Source organism: Vipera ursinii, assembly GCF_947247035.1.
Source record: "Vipera ursinii genome assembly, chromosome: 7".
NCBI lineage: Eukaryota > Metazoa > Chordata > Lepidosauria > Squamata > Viperidae > Vipera > Vipera ursinii.
In genome coordinates, this window is record NC_139521.1 from 62159431 (window position 1) to 62176844 (window position 17414).

The 17414-nt window shown below is 40.8% G+C and overlaps 1 protein-coding gene across 2 annotated transcripts in view; it reads right to left on the bottom strand.

Annotated features, from left to right (window-relative positions):
- Positions 1 to 17414, bottom strand: part of GRID2 (glutamate ionotropic receptor delta type subunit 2) — a 1067823-nt gene that overhangs the window by 8437 nt on the left and 1041972 nt on the right. Inside the window, exon 15 of one of the 2 annotated variants that reach the window (XM_083367820.1) lies at positions 3394 to 3634. In XM_083367820.1, the coding sequence (XP_083223946.1) occupies positions 3394 to 3634 (241 nt within the window). Of the gene's footprint in view, positions 1 to 3358; positions 3635 to 17414 lie in introns of both variants that reach the window. The other variant, XM_083367821.1, reaches the window with a different exon arrangement.

Genomic DNA, 17414 nt, shown 5'->3' on the forward strand with positions numbered 1-17414 from the left:
CTTGGATGAGAAGTGAAAAGTCTTCAAAGAAAAACAAGAAAGTCAAGTTGCCTCTTGAAAAAGCACCTTTGGGACATTCAGAGATAATATGAACTTTATAGGTAGGATTACTATTATGATACTCATGTTAAATGTAACCTATGAACTGGTTTTGGTGATTAAAGCACTACCATTGGATTCAGTTAGACCAATTCTTAATTTTATCTTTGCACTAACATTTATTTTATCTTAAATCCATCCTCCATGTTTTTCTAATTGGTCTTTTAAGATGAATTCTACTGCTGAACATAATATCCATTTTTTATAAGAAAACGAATGGAGTGATCATTGTCCAAGTGCCATCTCTCGATCCATACTCTACCCACTTAAGACAGGGGTCCTCAACCTTGGCAACTTTAAGACTTGTGGACTTCAACTCCCAGAATTTCTCAGCCAGCCAGCTGGGAGTTGAAGTCCACAAGCCTTAAAGTTGCCAAGGTTGAGGACCCCTGACTTAAGTCATCAAAATGACACACCACTCATAGGATGGTTTGTGCATAGCTCGACAAAATGATTGCTCCTCTTCTTTCCAATATGCCTTGGTCAACAGTGAAATATTCAATCATGAGAACATTTAAATTATCACCAGGTTTCAGAGTTTACATCTCTTTGAGGTTAATGGGGACAGGTCACAGTTCTGTCAGAGCTATTGTTATAAGGCTGTCTGCAGACACAAGCAAACATGACTGCATGGGTTACTTTGGTTCACCACTTCACAGCTATTTTTCACAACCGTGAGGTATTTATTTGTTTTCTTGGAATGAAAAGGCTGTATTCTGAAGTCCAATGGGCCTGGAATAAATTGATGCAATACAAACTCCATCTGGGGACTCAGGAAGAACCAGTGTATTTCATGATGGTTAGTTCATAATCTGCTGAACTGATGAACTTTTTTATTTTGGATAGAGGGGATTCAGTATATACATCCATTCAGAATTTTTTAAATATATTTTTAAAATTAAATAAAGACTTGGTTGCAAGCCTAACAAATTATGATAGGAGGTTCCAAGATTCTACTTCATGCAGATTTCACCCACATTTTAAATTGCCAATATTTGCAATAGTCAAATGGTTCCCCCCTCCCTTCATTCCATCTATTTCTTAAGGCTGTAAATCACAAGCACAATGTTTGTATAAGTTTCTTCTAAGCAGTAATCTCATAAATTGATCCCTTGGCTGTTGGATACAGTCACGTTCTTCTTTTGTCAGTACTCTGATTTAGAAGTGCAGACTCACATTTGCTCTGACAAATTGCAAGCCTGCCTAAATGAGAATGATTTAAACAAAAGCCAGAGATATCCTGGCCATGCGTAGCCGGGAAAAGAAATTAAAAAAAATAATAAACAATTCAGTGCTGTGAAAATTAAGCCATAGTTTATATTTGACACTTTGAGGGGGATGAATTTTATAAAGGCGTCCCATTCTCTTGAAAGAAATTGGTGGTTGGAACTTTGCAAACCCAGGGAAAGCTTACTTTTAGGCGAGGACTTGTACGCTCAACCTGAATAGAGAAAAGGGATGCTCATGCAAGCATCCTCCTGCGTTTCTGAGCACGCATGTGTCTCAGAGGTCTACTGTACATTTAATTCTAAGCCCTGAAGGAGGAACTCTTGCTACTAAGCATGCTATATATTTGCAACAAACTTTCAGTTTTTACAGTGAAATAAGTAGGCATCTTTGAAAGAGTCCACACATATCGCATCACTAATTTAGCCTTCTCTTAACAGGCTCTACAGCGCTCTTAGTAAATCTGGATTTGCCACCTAATGCAGGGGTCCCAAACCTTTGTGGCTCAGCATCCTGGCTGCGGGTGGGGAGAGGGGAACTGGGCTGCTTAAACATTGGGCCAGTGTGCACACACGTGCAGCTCAACTTGCCCACTGTTCTTGTGAGTTGAGCTGTGCGTATATGCCAGCCCGCCGCTCGCATGGCCTGGTTGCAAATAGGCCATGGCCCAGTAGTAGGGGACCCCTGACCTAATGTACGTTCAACAGGGAGCTATAGTAACCTTGCCTTTCATAAATACTATGTCTGCTAACCATGCTCACTACCTTGTCTATGTTAGGCACCCATTTAAAACAGCTGAGGTCTACATACAGACATTTAATGTGTGAAGCAGCTCTTAGTTCACACTGAGAAAATGTAATCAAGTAAGAGAGGGCCACTGTGTTGATTAAGCTGACAAAGACTTGCTGCTTGAAGTGTTGGTAAGAAGATACCAAAATGAAGCACATGAAACAAACTCAAGCAATTTCCTAGCTACTTCTACAATATAGTAGATGCTTCAAGTGTGCCTTTCTTAGCCAGTTTTCATTCTTTATTAAAAACTTATTTGGAAATAGAGGAAATTTAAAGTTTTTTTGCAGGGCAGGGATTGGAGATCTCCAGTTCAAGAGGAGGAGGTTTGTTTAAGCACATGATCCTGGCCCTTGCTCAAAACTGATAATTTTTCCTTAAATATGCATCTAAGAAACTGTATATAGTCAACAGTTGCAAAAAAACTAGAAATCTAATGATTAAAGAGAATTGGGTTCCCACTAATCTGAACATAACTTTACCTGAAAATGCTTAAAATTTTGCTTGGAAAAAAAAATGCTTGAAAAATTTTATAGAACAATTTAAGGCAGAATTTTGCATTTAAACATCGGGAAAATGATTGACAGAAATGTCAACTGACTAAAGTAATTCTAATAATTATCTGCCATTTGATCAGTTAGTCAGATCACTGAATTTAACTTTTGGGTGATCAGTTGCAGATCATCAAAGAAAGAAAGAGAACAAAACCTCAAAATGTAGCTGATTGCAAGGAAATGTATATAACAGTGTAGTGTCTAATAAACCATCTGTTGTAGGCTATCGTTTCTTCTTCACATCTTATGAAACAGGGAACTAAAACCTTACCAGAAGTCAAAACTGATTAACATTTGATCCTGCTTTAATCAAGTAAAGATAAAATTCAGTTAAGCCAATTAAGGATGCAGTCCTAGATGTAAGCCCTGTGGAATTAGCAGAATTTTCTTTCGAATGTAGGATCAGGCTGCATCGTACGTTGGTAGAAGACAGATCTTATCCAGATTAATAACAAAATACTTAATTGCTAATACTTTATAAATAATAGGAAAGCCAATTATTATTCACTAAATGGTCGTGAACAAGATATGTGCTAGTAAGTCCCACGGAAATTAATTAGAATAAGTATTCATAAGTACAACATTATATTATTTCTTTCTCGATGTTTCCCCCCCCCAGAGACAAACGGTTCACAAATGGTGATTAAAATGCCATTAAAACATAGCAGAAGATGCATTTTCCTTCTCACCTCTAGTGCTATGATGAAATGGAAGGATCTCATACCTCTTTTGAAGGAACCTGGGAGCCTTTTCTTTTATTCCACCATGTTTCCAACATGGCAATTAAGCAGGAGAGAACAATCCCAGCTGCCAGTATGCAAAAGACACCTGCAAAGCTTTTTATGTCCAAGGCTCCCCCTTTATGTTTGGGGTCCATAGAGGAATGCAGATCACACTGGGAATTCTTTGGCCACCACTTATGCTTCAGGAGATCCATGTGTCCATTCTGCTGAAGTTCTAGGATCCTTGGAGAGAAATCACAGAGTCATGAATGTCTTCAAGAGCCATAGAAGATTTATACAGCTGTATGGTCCCTGACACCAAACGATCTCATACATGTGAAAATATTCCTGATGCCAGTAACCAGGTTGCATCAGCTATAATCCAGGCCTGTTTAAGTATAATAATTCAGGTAGTCCTCAATTTACAACAGTTCATTTAGTGACCATTTGAAGCATCAACATCCCTGGAAAAAGTGACTTATGACTGTCACACAACCATTGCAGCATCCTCACAGTCAGGTGATCAAGATTCAGATGGTTTGCAACTGACTCACATTTATGACAGTTGCCGTGTCCTCTTTTGTAATCTTCCGACAAGCAAAGTCCATGGGGAAGCCAGATTCATTTAAGAACCATGTTACTAACTTAACAACTGCAGTGATTCACTTAACAGCTATAGCAAGCAGAGTCGTAAAATAGGGCAAAACTCACTTAACAAATGTCTCACTTAGCAACAGAAATTTTGGGCTCAATTGTGGTCACAAGTCAAGGACCACTTGTACTGATATCATTAGATGACTGCATGAATGATAACTATCACAATGAGTATTATAAATGGCCAGACAGAAGTCCACACTGGAACCATTCAAGAAGTTGTGTGAAACCACTTAGCATTCCAATGCTAAATATAAAAGTGAGAAATATGTTTAAACTATTAAAATATAAAGTTTATATAATGGCCACAATATCTAGTGCTCATGTTTCATTGAAATTGCTGATGCTCAAATAGTCTTAACTCGGATATAATGGGTTGTATCCAGATTGAGTCAAATAATGTTGAAATGAATGGGATTTAATTTAACACCTCCTATATTAACTCTTCTACTCCATTCTCTGAGTTGGGCCACCACATAAATTGGATGAATAAAAAAAAAATCTGGCTGAATTCAATGGTCAAATGTAATTTTACGTGGTTCATATCCATTGGCTGGATTCATAGATCAAAATAAAGCTATATTTTTTAAAACAGTGATCTTTTGAATACCAAAAAACTGCCTCAGTGATAACTAACAATTTCATATAAACAATAGTAGTTAGGCCAGCACTTATCAAATTATATCAATACCAATAGCACTTAGACTTGTATACCACTTCATAGTGCTTTACAGCACTCTCTGGACATCACATATTGCTCCCACGAATCTGGGTCCTCATTTTATCAACCTTGTAAGAATGGAAGTTTGAGTCAACCTTTGCCAGTCAGGATCGAACTCCAGACTGTGGGGCAGAGTTAGCCTGCAATACTGCATTCTAACCACTGCGCCATCACGGCTCAGTGTGACTTTAGCCCATATATTTCAGTGCTTGCATACAAGCAGCTCAAAAAGTTTTAGAACTCACATAGGAAGTCACTTGTTCCAGAGCCCATCCACTTGTTCCAGAGCCCATCCCAATTTGATTTGTACAAGAGTGCATAGAGATTTGTGTTTTGTCAACTATATGATTGATACAGCTGATCTTATAGCTTGCTTTGCTTTACATGGCTAGTGAGAATGAGGGCTTGCTCGCCCTAATTCAATGTTTCTCAGCCTTGGCAACTTTAAGATATCTGGGTTTCAGCTTCCAGAATTTTCTAGCCAGCATGCTGGTTGGGGAATTCTGGGAGTTGAAGTCTATACATCTTAAAGTTGTCAGGGTTAAGAAATACTTTTCTAAGTACTATGCAATGTTCTGGGCTGGGTACAAGATAAATGCATTTGCTTGAGCCATGTCATTTGCTCTTACTAGCATCAGAGCATCACAAATGTAGAGAGTTGCTGTTGCAATAAGCCCAAACAAAGGCATGCTTTGTATTCTATTGGTTGTAAGCACCTGCTTTAAATGTGTGTTATTTAAATCAATTGAACTGTAATGCACTTTAACGTACTTCTGTTTAAAGTCTTTGTTTTAGTCAATGCTCATTTGTTCTAAACAGCAACTGACTGTTATCTCAAACTTATATGTACTCATATGATTCATAGTCCACACATTTCAAATACTTTAACAATAGTACATTTAACAGTAAATGAAAACAGGTCCCAAATGATAAAAGGAGACTGAAAATTAAATTATGATGCAGTAAACTACCATCAACTTTACAATAACATATACATAAGACAGGGTTAAAAGCAACCTGATCTGTAGATTCATAGTCCATGTGCAAAGTTTTAGCAGCTTTCAGAACGTCAAAAAACTTTAACAGCATAGGAGTTATTCAGATTTTGGGAACAGCCTATTTGAAAAGGGTAATGGATTCCCAGTCTCCTAACCTCTTTCAGGCAAAGAAGCCAAAGCATTTTTCCACCTCTACCCTGGGATGGTAATTTATTAAATTTATTTTGCACTAAATTCCCAGGGACTCTGGGCAGGATGTTCTAATCCAGGGATCCTCAAACTTGGCCACTTTAAGACTTGTGGACTTCAACTCCCAGAATTCTCCAGCCAGTTACCATTACCACCTGTTTGTTCTAATCAGACAGGTGGTATGGTAACTTATGTCTTAGTCATTAAAAGGCTATATAGATTAAAATCAGCTCCCTGGATTGCATACAAAAACCTACTTGCAACTTACGTACCATTCACAGTGTGGCTCTAACAAAGCTGAAATGACTCCCACTTGCCAGCATATGGGTTGCTGCATTTTGTAGCAACTGCAGTTTTAGATGGTCTTTAGGGGCAGCCTCATATAGAGCTTCTTACAATCAATGTCAAAATAATGAGCACATGTGGAGAGCCACAGAGATGATGTTGGGGGAAGTTAAGCAGATGGTTACATAAACAAAAGTGTTTGTTAAGCCAGGCAACAGCTAAAATGTGAGAAAGGAGTTCTGGACGACTGCTCCCTAATTCTCTATAGTGTAAGAGGGAAAGAGGGGACAACTCAATCAAGCGTTCAGAGTTCTGTGTCACTTTTGCCTTTCTCAATAAAATACACTTTCAGTCAGATTTGTGGAGTCAGTTTCCTGACCTGACTTATCTCACAGGATTGATACGATGTAATAATAATAAGTAAGTTGGAAGGGACCTTGGAGGTCATCTAGTCCAACCCCCTGCTCAGGCAGGAAACCCTATACCATTTCAGGCAAATGGCTGTCCAGTCTCCACTTAAAAACTTCCAGTGTTGGAGCATTCACCACTTCTGGAGGCAGGTTGTTCCACTGGTTAGTTGTTCTAACTGTCAGGAAGTTTCTCCTTAGTTCTAGGTTGCTTCTCTCCTTGACTAGTTTCCATCCATTGCTTCTTGTCCTGCTTTCAGGTGCTTTGGAGAATAGCTTGACTCCCTCTTCTTTGTGGTAGTCCCTGAGATATTGGAACACTTCTATCATGTCACCCCTCACCCTTCTCTTTGTTAAACTACACATACCCAATTCCAGGAACTGTTCTCTATATGTTTTAGCCTCCACTCACCCAATCATCTTTGTTGCCCTTCTCTGTACCCTTTCTAGAGTCTCAACATCTTTTTTACATCGTGGTGACCAAAACTGGATGCAGTATTCCAGGTGTGGCCTTACCAAGGCATTGTAAAGTGATATTAGTACTTCATGTGATCTTGATTCTATCCCTCTGTTAATGCAGCCTAGCACTGTGTTGGCTTTTTTGGCAGCTGCAGCACACTGCTGGCTCATATTGAAGTGGTTGTCTACTAGGACTCCAAGATCCCTCTCACAGTTACTACTATTGAGCAAGGTACCACTTATACTATACCTGTGCATGTAGAACCTTACTTTTTTCACCATTGAATTTCATTTTGTTAGATAGCGCCCAGTGTTCGAGTCTGTCCAGATCCTCCTGTATTTTAAGCCTATCTTCTGGAGTATTGACTATTCCTGCCAGCTTGGTGTCGTCTGCAAATTGATGAGTTCCCCATCTATCCCCTCATTCAAATCATTGATGAAGATGTTGATGAGCACTGGGCCCAGAACACAGCCCTGGGGCACCCTACTACATACTTCCTTCCATGTAGATGCGGTTCCATTGAGGACCACATGCTGAGTACAGCCTGTCAGCCAGCTACGAATCCATCTGGTGGTGATGCTGTCTAACCCACAGTTTTCTATCTTATCAAGTAGTAGGTTGTGATCTACTTTATCAAATGCCTTACTGAAGTCCAAGTAAATTACATCTATAGCATTCCTCTGGTCCACTAATTTTGTCACTTGGTCAAAGAATGTAATAAGATTTGTCTGGCATGATCTGTTTTTGACAAACCCATGTTGACTTTTAGTGATGACTTTGTTTGCATCAAGGTGTTCGCTGATTTGTTGTTTGATTATCTTTTCCAGAATCTTCCCAGGTCAGGCTGATAGGTCTGTAGTTTCCTGGATCTATTTTTTTCCCTTTTTTGAAGATGGGAACTACATCAGCTCTCTTCCAGTCCTCTGGTAGTTCCTCAGTGCTCCAGGATTTTTGAAAAATATAGTTCAGTGGTTCTGAGATCACGTCTGCCAGTTCCTTGAGAACCTTGGGGTGTAATCAATCTGGTCCTAGTGATTTGAACTTGTCTAGGCTGGACAGATGCTCACTTACCATTTTCTTGCCTATCTTAACTTGCATTTCTATTCTGTTTTTTATGGCACTGGTTTTGGTAGGTTGGACTGTTTTTTTCCCTTTGTGTAAAGACTGATGCAAAAAACTAGTTAAATAGTTCTGCTTTCTCCCTGTTGCTTGCCACCCTCTTGCCATTTTCCCCCACTAATGGACCAATCATTTCCTTAACTTTTTTCTTGTTTTTTATATGTTGAAAGAAGCTTTTTTTGTTATTTTTGACTTTGGTCACAAGCCTTAGTTCATTTTGAGCCTTAGCTTCCCTCACTTCATCTTTGCAGGCACAGGCTATTTGCTGATATTCAGCTTTAGTTATATGCCCCTCTTTCTACTTCTTATACTTGTCCTTTTTATCTTTCAATTTATCAGAGAGTTCTTTATGCAGCCATGCTGGTTTCTTTTGAGAGCTGTTGTTTTTCTTCTTTGTTGGTATTGTGCTAGACTGGGCCTTTATTATCTCACTTTTCAAAATTTCCCAAGCTTCTTGAGTTGTTTTCCCCTTTAGGATTCTCATCCATGGAATTCTTCCCAAGGTCTCTCTAAGTTTATTGAAATTAGCTCTTTTAAAGTCCAAGACTCTAGTTTGGCTGTGTTCTATTGCTTGTGCTTCCAGAATGTTGAATTCCAATATTGCACGATCACTTCCCCCCAATGTTCCTGTGGCTTCGACACTTTCTATCATTTCATCTCTGTTAGTGACAATTAAATCCAATATGGCTAATCCCCTAGTTCCCTTCTCTACTTTTTGGGAGATAAAGTTGTCTGCTAGGTTTGTCAGGAATCTGTTTGATCTTCCACTTGGTGCAGAGTTTGTCTCCCAGTTGATATCAGGGTAATTAAAGTCCCCCATTACTATTGTGATGTGCTTCCTACATACCTTCGTTAGCTGACTAGCAAAAAGATCATCTACTTCCTCTGCTTGGTTGGGCAGCCTATAGTATACACCTATGGCAATGTCATTTCCCCCCCTTTTATATTGACCCACATGCATTCAAGTTTACAGTTTTCATCATGGTTGTGCTCTATTTCTGTAGACATAAAGTCAGTGCTTTTTTTGTAAAAGAAAAAGGTGCCGGAACTCACACATGTCATACAACCCGCCTTGCCTACCCTACAAGGTTCCATCCAAAAAAGGTGCCGGAACTCCGTTCTGAACATTCTATGAAAAAAAAGCCCTGCATAAAGTTATTTCTTATATAGAGAGCAACTCCACCTCCTCTTTTGTTTAGTCTGTTTCTTTTAAATAATTTAAATCCCTCTAGCTGTGTGTTCCATTTGTGGGTTTTGTCCCACCATGTTTCCGTAATGGCAACAATATCATATCCGCCCTCATTTACCTGAATTTCTAGTTCAGCCTGCTTACTGTTCATACGCTGCGCATTGGTGTATAGACATTTGAGTCCTTTATGACTGACCCTGTGTTTACTTGCTACATAACTTGTGTGGTGCCTGACTTCCCCTATTTTCTTAGATTGCTGGGGACAGTGATGTTCTGTATCAATTAACTTACTGTCCCCGTTGTTTAGTTTAAATGTTCCTCCAGAAAAGCTGTGAATTTATTGCCAAGTAACTCAGTCCCTTTCTTGGATGGATGCAGACCATCTCTTTTGTACAGTTTTTCATTGGACCAGCTACAGACATCGTGACTAATATAACCAAAGCCTTCTCCTTTACACCACTCCTTTAGCCCCATATTAAATTCTGCTATACGCTGGCCTTTTCCATTTTGCTCCTTATACACTGGTAAGACCTCTGGAAAAGTGAGCCTACAGCCTATTCTGCTGAGTTCCTGCCCCAAGCTTTGGAAATCATTCTGCACAGAGTACATCCTTTTGGGACAGATTGTTAGTGCCAAGATGTACAATAGCATCCATATCACAGTCATTGCTGGCATTGTTGACTATTTTGAAAACACAGTTCTTGTCCCTACTGGCAGTAGCACCTGGAAGACACCTGACCTCTTTTGAAACCTCTGTATCCTTTCCAAAATTTACATCCCTTATAGTTGAATCACCAACCAGAAGGTGGCTTCTCTTTTTGGGTGCCTTTCTTTTCTTGCATGACTGTTGTGTAATACCTGCTTCGCACTTCTCCCTGTCAAAAACAAGTTCATCTCGGACCATGGGCCCCTGCTTATTTGAGTTATCATCACAACTATCTTGACCTGTTTCCTTAATGTCCCTATTAAGGTCAGCAAGGGCACTGTATCTGTTATGCAGGGACACAGTGAAAGCTTTGGGTTTATGGTTCACAGCTCTCACCCTGCCAGATCCTACGGTTGTCCACACTGCCCTTCTCCTGCAGGATCTTTGCAGTAGAGGGGGCTGATAGCGCGGAGGCTCAGTAGAGTAGAAGGGCTGAGCTGAACACCTAATTTCTGCCTGAAGAACACAGATTACAGACCCTGGATAAATAATCTGTCCTTGTAGACTAGTGATTTGTGTACAGATAGGACATTTTCCCAGTTTGAAAAGAGTGCTGCGAAAGACAGCTGCAAAACAAGTGTCGCACTGAACTAAGCCAGACATGCTGAGATGAAATGAATCTCATATGCACTTGCCCTGAATGTACCACCACTATTTTTGATTTTTAGTTATGCTCCTCACCCACCTTAACTCACAGTATTGTAGCTTTTACCAGCAGCCTCTGGCAGTTTAAAAGCAAAGAGGGTCCAATCAGCAAGGGCTTAGCTACTATGCTCCTCACCCACCTTAACCCACAGGATTGAATGATAATTGCCAGGATCCCAACTCTAAGAAGGGCTTGTGGACTGCTTGAAGCTGGGCAAAAGCTCCTCAGGCCACTGTTTCATTTGCCAGTGGAGTAGGAGCCCTGAGTCTACCCATGAGACCCCATGGCAATAGCGTTTAGACTTTTATATCACCACATAGCGCTTTACAGCACTCTCTGGGAAGTTTACAGTGTCAGCATTATTTGCCTATTGCCCCCAACACCCATCTCATAAGGATAGAAAGTTGAGTCAACCTTGAGCCCCATCAGGATTGAACTCCTGGCTATGGGCAGAGTTAGCCTGCAATACCGCACTAAGCCTCCGCGCCATCCTACTGCAGAACTTCAAGTGCTAGCCCCATCAAGAATCAAAGCAGGAATCCCAAGACAAAGTAGATAGTTTCTAAATCAACAACCATTTCCTTGGGCTTTGTTCCCATTCAATCCTTTATACCCTCTGGATTAAGGCTATATCAAGACACCTCCTGCATCTCCTGCCTGGTACACAGTGATACTATCTAACTGGATTTCATCTGAATATTGATGATACTTTGCTGCAAATGATGGACAATCTTCTCCAGTGGCTTTATATAGTTGTTAAATAATATCCGAGAGGAGTGACAAAGGGCTCAATCGCTTATCTGCCATCTTTTATTGATTGGAACTGCCTTCAGAGGAGGAATAGAACCAATGTTTTACAATGCCTGCAAGCCCCAAGACTTGGGGGTGCTCCATAGGAATCTCATAACTCAAAAGCTTCTCCAGGTAATCTAATAGGACTAAAAAAGCTGCATTTTCCTGGTCCAGTCATAGTTGAGCTTATTGATGAGTTACTAGTGCAGATTCTATTGTACAGGCTAGGTCTGAAATCTGAATACAGTGAATCAAGACAACTCATTTCCTTTATAATTGAAAGTCAGTCGCCTTTTCCAAGGTCTGATATTTCATATCCTCAATATATTCCTTGGTAAATCAGAGCAACACACACACAGACACACAGACACAGACACACACACACACACACACACACACACACCAGTTAAATGGTCAGAAAGGGCAATTTTGCTCAAGACTTTTGTTCAGCACTTTTGTTCAACACTGTTGCATCTATATTTCAGAAGTCTAGGGTCATGGCAGCACTGCCTCTCACATTAATGACAAGATCCATGCTCTGCTACACTATTTATTTAATTTATCCAGCAACGGAAAAAATATCTTTGATTCCTCACTAAACAGTGCTTAATTTACTTCTGCTATTCCTGATGAATTTTCAGTTCAGAACTTATTTGATCTTTGTAACATTTTTGAAACTGAAATTTCTTCCCAACTGTATCATACCAATTGGGATATTATAGATAGGAAAGATTCCTCCCCAGCTATCTGAAATTTTGACTACCGGTATGTAGTGAGAGATACAGGTTTTATAATGAGGCAGTGGAAGTGTAGATGTTAAAAGAAATGATTAGATTCTTCAGTTAGGGAAATTATATATCAAGGCAAATTATAGTAGCATCAGAGTGACTAGTTTGTCTAATGAGGCCAAAAGCCAGATCACATTTGCCCTTTGCAAAATCATGGATGTTCTGGCAATTTAATTCAGGTGTTTAGTCAAAGGAACTACTTTGTATGCTGAGGTTTTTGAACACAGCGAGAGTTTCCACCTGGTCCAGTTAGTGAACAAACTCCATTAACGTTCAAAGTGATTTGCATAGGCAGATAATAAAAAACAGTTTGGAGGATAATATTAGCCCCTGAAAGCACAATTTTTTTAAAAGGGACCTCTGGCAAAGTCAGCATTAATTTGGCAGCAAGTCACTTTTTGTAGTGTGTGAATTTCCCACAAGATGGCACCCTGTCCACAAAAACAGATAAATGTTCATACATACTCCAGCATTCAGGAAGAATAAATAAATACTTTCCTATCAGGAAACAAGCATATACTACTATCATAATTAGAATATACAGAAACTCACTTTTCAGAATCCTCACTTTAATATGGCTTTTTCAAATTTTGGAGCATATCTCCATTCTGGCTGGGACTGGGACTATGTCGCCAAACATTCCAAATGCTTGCTTTGCTTTACAAGAGTAGGAATCCAGTTGGAGTAAAGTGAGAGTCAGAGGGAATGGGATGAATTAGGTGCCATTCTAGTTGGTCACAAGTTTGTCAGCAGGGCTTTATCATTTAAGGGTGAATGCCAAGAACAGGAGTTATGTAGATGAACCAGGTGGAACGAAAGAAAGCGAAGATAGAAGAAAAAAGGGGGCAGAAGCTTAGCCAGGAAGTATCCTCAATGCTTAGATTGAGAAATAAGGTCAAAACTAAGATTTTCTAAGGACTAGTGGAAACTCAGCTGGATTGAGTTTTATTGACTGGGTCCTCACTCAGCTGACTGAGTGTTCAAACTATAGCATTAGAATAGAATAGAATAGAATAGAATAGAATAGAATAGAATAGAATAGAATAGAATAGAATAGAATAGATGTTAGAACCTGGTAGGTCATCTAGTACACACACACAAACACACACACACACACCACTCAAGTAGGAGACCCTACAGCATTTCTGACAGATGGCAGTCCAGTCTCTTTTTGAAAGCATTAAGTTTGTAGTGGTTACCGAGGAAAGAAATAAGGCTGTAAGCCTGAATGACAGTTATCTTGGTTTCATACTGCCTTCCTGCCGTGTCATAGAGGTAAAGGTTGAGATATTATGCAAATAACAGCCGCATCTGTAGCTGTAAAAGCATAGGGCAAACATCTTGCACTGATGAAATATATGTATTATGCATGCATTGACTACAGTAAAGTATAGATGACAAGCAGAGTGTAATGACACTGTGGAAAACCTTTTATGCTGCTCAGTTTGGAGGCAAAGCAGACCACAATCCATGCACTTTAATGTGCATGGTTTCAGAAATTTAAAAGGCATATTGACCCCCAGAGGGCCCTGTTCTTGTTATATGCAGCACTAACCTCTCTGCAGTTTTTATTTATAAAAGAGATGAGAATTCCTTTCCTGAACTAAAATTCCCTTTTCCCCTTAACATTATCACCTTGCCTGGAGCTACTCAGGGTAGTTGTTCAGCAACATCTAGATGGCCATAAGGACTAAGATCTCAAGAAGGGATCACTTCTCACTTTTGCTCAGGATTCTAATCCAGTTAAATCAGTGCCTGTCTTTTTTTTGGGGGTGAGCTATTCCCATGTTTTTAAGCATTGTGCGTTCGTAGATACAATAACAGACTTGGAAGGGACCTTGGAGGTCGTCTAGTCCAACCCCCTGCGCAGGCAGCAAACCCTATACCATTTCAGACAAATGGTTGTCCAATCTCTTCTTAAAAACATCCAGTGTTGGAGCATTCACAACTTCTGGAGGCAAGTTGTTCAATTGATTAATTGTTCTCATGGTCAGGAATTTTTTCCTTAGTTCTAGGTTGCTTCTCTTTTTGATTAGTTTCCATCTATTGCAGGGGTGTCAAACTCAATTTCATTGAGGGCCGCATCAGCATTGCGGTTGCCCTCAGGGGGCCGGGTGGGTATGGCCAGGGTGGGCGTGGCCTACTGGGTGGGCATGGCTAGAGTGCGTATGGCCTACTGGGTGGGTGTGGCCAGCTCTACATCGTTCGCATCAAGGGTGCCTATGGTGTCCTGGGCAGGAGTGGGACAGATCTGGGGGTCTCTGGCAGAAGGAGGGTCTCTGGGCCAGGGCCAAGGCAGTGGGGGCCGTTCCCTCACTGTTTCCAGGATGGCTTCGCGGGCCACATGAAACCACTTTGTGGGCCGCATCCGGCCCCCGGGCCTATTGCTTCTTGTCCTGCCTTCAGGTGCTTTGGAGAATAGTTTGACTCCCTCTTCTTTGTCGCAGCCCCTGAGATATTGGAACACTGCTTTCATGTCACCCCTAGTCGTCCTTTTCATTAAACTAGATCCAATACCCAATTCCAGCATCTATTCTTTATGTTTTAGCCTCCAATCCCCTATTCATCTTTGTTGCTCTTCTCTGCACTCTTTCTACTGTCTCAACATCTTTTTTTTTACATCGTGGTAACCAAAACTGGATGCAGTTTTCCAAGTGTGGCCTTACCAAGGCACTCTTTAAGGCTTGAAGATACTCAAACAAATGGTGGCGTTACTAGGAATGGAAAGAGTTTCAAATTTTTTTTAGGCAGCTATATGAGTCCCTGCTAGCCTTACCTTTTCTAGGAATTCAGTTCATTCCTTGCTGATACTCAAAGAGGCTTAATGACACATTCAGAGAGGGGCCACAAGTTCTTTTCAGAGATGACTGGAAATGGCATGCAAGACTAAATGCCAGCTTCTTTGTACCAGGCCAGGTTAACCAAGAAGTGTTATTTTTCAGCTGCTTGCTTGCTTTTCTTCATGGAGAGCCAATGATGAGAAGCCAGGTTAACGCTCAAGGTCTTGTAAAATGACAACGAAATAATGTGATGCCACGTGGAAAGGACTTTTTTTTCCTCATTAGGAAAGCTAATTAGTCACTGCAACAGTGAAGACAAGAGCTGCTGTGAAAAGATTGGAATTGAGCCCAATGGGGAGTCAGTCAGTCAATTCCCTTCCTAAAGAAAATGGCTCGGTTCTGCTCTGCAAATTTTAGCAGAAACACTGAATCTGACATAGAACAAGGTTTTCTGGATTGTGGGTAAGCAGGTGGCTGTTAAAGAGAGAGAGAGAGTCTGGAAATACAGGTAGTCCTTCATTTACGACCCACAATTAGGATCAGAGTTTATAATGGTAAGCATTGCAGATTTTAAGTGTTGTTAGCTGCGAAGTCGTGTCCGACCCATCGCGACCCCATGGACAACGTTCCTCCAGGCCTTCCTGTCCTCTACCATCTTCTGGAGTCCATTTAAGCTCACGCCTACTGCTTCAGTAATTCCATCCAGCCACCTCATTCTCTGTCATCCCCTTCTTCTCTTGCCCTCAACCTTTCCCAGCATGAGGCTCTTCTCCAGTGAGTCCTTCCTTCTCATTAGGTGGCCAAAGTATTTGAGTTTTAGCTTCAGGATCTGGCCTTCTAAAGAGCAGTCAGGGTTGATCTCCTCTAGGACTGACCGGTTTGATCGCCTTGCAGTCCAAGAGACTTGCAGGAGTCTTCTCCAGCACCATAGTTCAATTCTTTGGCTCTCAGCCTTTCTTTTGGTCCAGCTTTCACTGCCATACATTGCAACTGGGAAAACCAGATTTTAAGTGACTCACACCCAATTTTATGACTGTTTTGGCCACAGCTGTTAGCAAGTCACGTCAGTTATTAAGTGAAACATGCAGTCTTAAGCAAGTCTGGCTTTCCCCATTTACTTTGCTCATTGGAAGCCAGCTGGGAAAGTCACAGATGACAATAACACGAACCTGGGATGCTGCAACCACCAAAAACAATTCCTGGAAGCCAAGCATCTGTAGTTTGATCATTGGGATGCTGTGATGGTTATAAGTTTGAGGACCAATCAATAAGTTTATTTTTCAGTGCTGTTGTAACTTTGAACGTTGAATGGTTGTATCTGTAATCTGATTTATTTTATCATTTCCATTCCCATTCTTGCTTGATTTACCTGCAGTTACTTTATCCAAATTCTGCCCCTCTCTCCACTTTCTTTTACATCATGTGTTCATATTTTCAGTCGTACTACTTGTTACTTTGTCTTCCCAGATTCACTGAGTCTACTTATCCTTAATTAGCTTCTATTTTTTTTTAAAAAAACAACATTTGAAGTACATTATGATGTTTACTGGTTTTCTTTTTTGATTTTTTTTATCGTAAGCAGTATTCCTCCTTTCCCATTTTAGCTGGGCTACTAGGGTTGCATTTCTATTTCTTAGGCAGTACCTCTAGGACAAATTAGGCTGGGCTTGGACAGGGAAGGGTAAGGATGAATTTATTTATTTCTGGAGGAGTGCAGTGGCTCATGAGGTTAGAATGCTGGGCTGCTGATCATCAGGCTCATGTTTGAGACCCATTGCTGCTGCCGAATGGGGTGAGTTCCCGTCGCACACTCCAGCTCCTGCTGACCCAGCAGTTTGAAAGCGGGAGACCATGAGTAGATTAATGGATACCACTTTGGTGGGCAACTTCACGGGGACACAAAAGGAGCCCCCAACTGGGTGTCCCCTGGGCAATGGTGATGTCACCAGCAAATCCTTTCTCCATGGAAGCACAATATTTATGAAATGGAATTTTGAGTGGCTGATCATCATCTGCAGGACTAGCTTGACCCACCTCAAAGCCAGGCCACTTGGCAACTTCTCAAGGGCAGGAACATACAACGTGGCTCTCTGCACTTTGAGAGAGTGCATTTTTTAATCCACCATGTAGCATCTCAGGACTTCTGCAAGCTCAAGTGATATGGTACAGTTCAATTGCTGGCCAGTCCAAGTGTTTACTGCAGGAACAGCTCGTCTCCTCTGGACACTGGACACTGCCGTTCCCAAGACATTTTTCATTGATCATGCAGTGAAAATCGGAGTTCCCTTG